The following is a 3604-nucleotide window of genomic DNA, read 5'->3' on the forward strand; positions in this document are numbered from 1 at the left end:
CGTCCCACAATAAGTGATCCGGTTGACAATTTCACACAAATTAAAAAAAAATGAATAAATGAAAGTGATAATGATATTTTTACTAAAATGACTTTGTCAAATATTAAAAATGATGAAAGTAATATTAATTAAATATAAAATTAAAAAAAAAGTATATTAAAAATTAAAATATATCATTTAATTTGGAACGTACTCTTATTTCAAATAAACCATTCATTTTGAGAAGGAGGGATTAGAAATAACTCCACGTAATCCCTACCATTTTTTATTGTTATGATTCCGTTTAATTATTTATTAAACTTTAAATGAGACCCATTTAATTCTAATCCTAAGGTCCACAAAGTAGAGATTTGTGTGCTTTTGAAAACTCTACTCCCTCTCCACTTCTTTACAACACATTTTCCCGGATTGCTTCATCCCTTAGACGCCACTTTTTCAACTCCACCACCAACTACACTTTTCTCAATTCCACTCCCGGTGAGTTCCCTAACGACGTCGTTTCAATTTCAAACGCAATCAGAACCGGTTTTGAAATTGAAACCAATCAAGTTTTTATAAATCGGTTCGAGAACTAATTTACTACTGTAAACCGGTTTACCGGTTTGGAACCTATTCTAAACCGGTTTCAAGAAAGCAATTGGGGTTGGTTTTAAAAAACTGTTTCGTAATAATTTTGCGACGTGAGAAAATCCTCACTCCCATGCGATTGCGAGGATAAGGTAATCCACCAATTTCTTGCTTTTCAATTCCATTTTCAGATATTGGTCACTGCTTTCATCTTCTTCCATTTCCAATTTCCAGTTTCTCTCCCAACAATTATTAATAATCACTTTTTTTTTTGGATTTGATGTTTTCATACTTGTAGGATAATGGATTTCATAGATGTAGCTCACAACTTGTATCACATTATTGTTGCAGTAAGTCTTCAACTTGTAGGATAATGGATTTTATAGGTTTTAGAGTTTTTTTTATTTATTTTAAATTTGCAATAAGTTGGAGATTCTGTGATGTTCTGCAACTAATTTTCAGTATATTTTTACTCTAATTTATCATTCCAAAATCAGCTTAAAATCACTTTTACATTGGGATTCAATGTTGAACTCAAGTTTGCATTAAGTTATCCAAACATAATTCGCTTTATATTCAACCACAAAACTAATACGCTTAGATGTGATTTTTTATTTATTTATAATTTTAGATGTGAACTCAATGTGTAATACTGTTGCTCTATATTTTTTCAATGATTTTAACATAATTTTAGATGATAAAATCTAAAACTTGAAAGTTAGTTCAACGTGGTTTAAGGCTTTGACCTAGTATGGATTAATTTCTCGAGTATAGGAGCTTCTTGGTTAAAATAAATGTACGGACTTTACTATTATGGAGAAGTTCTAATAGGCTTATAGATGTTCGTAGAGAAGTTAAATGATAGAGCTTGTGGAAAAAATGAGATGTAATAACTAGTTTCAACTTATACCAGAAGCTGTTGTTTAACGGAATGAAGTAAGTACAAGAATTGTTGACTATTTATATTTTGTTTAGTGCTTCTTGAATTGTATATCTAAACATATTTTTGTACAGATTGCAAATCTTGTGCTTCAATTACTATGGTACTTTCTACAAATCATTGTCAGCGCATGGTATTGCATATTAGCCGTGGGTAATTTGTTGGAAAGTTATTTCATCGCTTATGGAGTATTGAAAAAGTACAAGTCTCTTCCTATAGAAAAGCTTCGGTACCTTGCCATTGTCATAGAGAGTGAAGATGCTTATCAGACTTCAAAAGTTGTTAAACTTTTGCAGTGGTTGGATTCAGTTGGTGTTAAAAATGTATGCCTCTATGACATGAATGGTATGAAAGGTTCGAATATTCAGTGATAGTAAACTTTCTTTAACCTGGGGTGTATGATAATGTTTTCTTTGATCTATATATTCTAGGAGTGTTGAAAAAGTCAAAACTGGCCATATTTCAAGAAATGAAGAATGCAAAATCCATAGAGGTAACATTATTGTTTTTTTTTTTACCAACAAGTTGCTTCTTTCTTAATATATTAACAGATTTCTATCCTAGTTTATGATATTATTATTAAGGTTCTTTTGTGTAGTTAGTGCATCTCATTCATTTGATCTGATCTATAGCTTAAACTCGGTGTAGGAAGTGAATGAAGCTGTGATACACCATGTACCAGATCACATGACCTTAGAATTTGTTTCTTATGTTGATGGGAAGGAAGCAGTGGCCAAAGCAGCTAACTTGATTTTTGTTGAGAATTCAAAACGACATGACATAGGTGGAGAACGGGATTGCCAGATATTGTTAGAGCCTCACCTGGATCAGGCGTTGCAAATCGTTGGTATGATTGCTTCCTAAATCCGCTATTAGTTTAAGTTTAAACTTTAAAATGTTTATTTCCTTTTGCAGTACAACATTATCAAGTATAACATTATCTGGCTAACGACAATCTAATTTTTCTGTCAGGTTGCAAAGGTCCTGAACCTGACCTTTTACTGGTATATGGACCTGTTAGGAGCCATCTTGGTTTTCCTGCATGGAGAATTCGGTATACAGAGATAGTGTAAGTTGTTTCTAGGATATTGACTAATATGATTGTGTGCTAAGTTGCATTTTGTAAATAGCTTCGATTTTCTTTTTTTAGCTAATAGTTTCCGACTAATCTTTCTTGCAGGCATATGGGATCGTTGAACTTCATGAGACACGGTTCCTTAATTAAAGCCATTTACAACTTCACAAAAGTGCACCAAAATTATGGTAAGTTTTCTCAGTATCTGCCATGGTTTGACCCCCAACAATTGCTACATTTTTTAGAGTAATTTTAATTATTATTCCCATTTTTCATCTTGCATCTTGCATCTCCATATTCATTTTGTTATATCTTATATGTATGATGTTGCCTTTAAATTATAAGCAGAGTTAGTATAAAGTATGTTGTAATCTATTTTATTGCATTTTTTTTTGGGAATTGCTAACAGGTACATAGAAAAGGAAAAGGAAATAAAACCAGAAGCAAATTAACTGAGCAAGTCCAAATCATAGGCGTGAAGAGTAGAAAAATACATCTTGGAGGAAGGGTTTCTTGCTAGTAATGTGTATATTGTAAACTTTATATTTTAGAAAACATGTATGGTAAAGTTTAAGTACACTTTTTTATTAACTTCAAATTTATTTTACAATGTTTTTTGAAAATTGTAAGCTTAATGTTTTAGGGCCAAGTACAGTAGAGGTTTTGATAAATCAATGTTGTTCAAAAATGGCCTTGTTGATGAAGCTTTCAAACTCTTAGATGAAATGAAACAGACATATTGGCCAAAGCATATTTAGTCCACCGTAAAATTATTGACGGCTTCAGCCATGAGTTTATAACCTCCATCGAGCTTTTAGACGAGTTGAGTGAAAATGAATCAGTGCCTGTTGATTCTTCTTACAGAAATTTAACTGATAATTATATCAAGGCAGGGAGACTGGAAATTTCATTGAATCTTCTTGAAGAGATTTCATCATCTCCAAGCTTTGCAGTTGCCAATAAATATCTATATACTTCTTTAATCAAGAATCTGTCACATGCAAGTAAGGTTGATAAAGCCT

General features: G+C 32.0%; 1 protein-coding gene across 2 annotated transcripts; it reads left to right on the forward strand.

Moving 5' to 3' along the window:
• The first annotated feature begins 319 nt into the window (after positions 1–319).
• On the forward strand, positions 320–3333 carry LOC127120154 (uncharacterized). 2 transcript variants are annotated; one of them, XM_051050556.1, is made up of 8 exons: positions 320–719; positions 866–917; positions 1582–1852; positions 1939–2000; positions 2156–2354; positions 2480–2576; positions 2688–2770; positions 2992–3333. In XM_051050556.1, exons 2-8 carry the CDS (start codon positions 870–872, stop codon positions 2997–2999), a joined length of 768 nt encoding a protein of 255 aa, XP_050906513.1. In that variant the 5' UTR covers positions 320–719; positions 866–869; the 3' UTR covers positions 3000–3333. The 2 variants fall into 2 exon arrangements, with proteins under 2 accessions (XP_050906513.1, XP_050906514.1); XM_051050557.1 differs by having other exon boundaries at positions 324–477.
• Positions 3334–3604: the final 271 nt, after the last annotated feature.

Source organism: Lathyrus oleraceus, chromosome 2, assembly GCF_024323335.1.
Source record: "Lathyrus oleraceus cultivar Zhongwan6 chromosome 2, CAAS_Psat_ZW6_1.0, whole genome shotgun sequence".
Taxonomy (NCBI): Eukaryota; Viridiplantae; Streptophyta; class Magnoliopsida; order Fabales; family Fabaceae; genus Lathyrus; species Lathyrus oleraceus.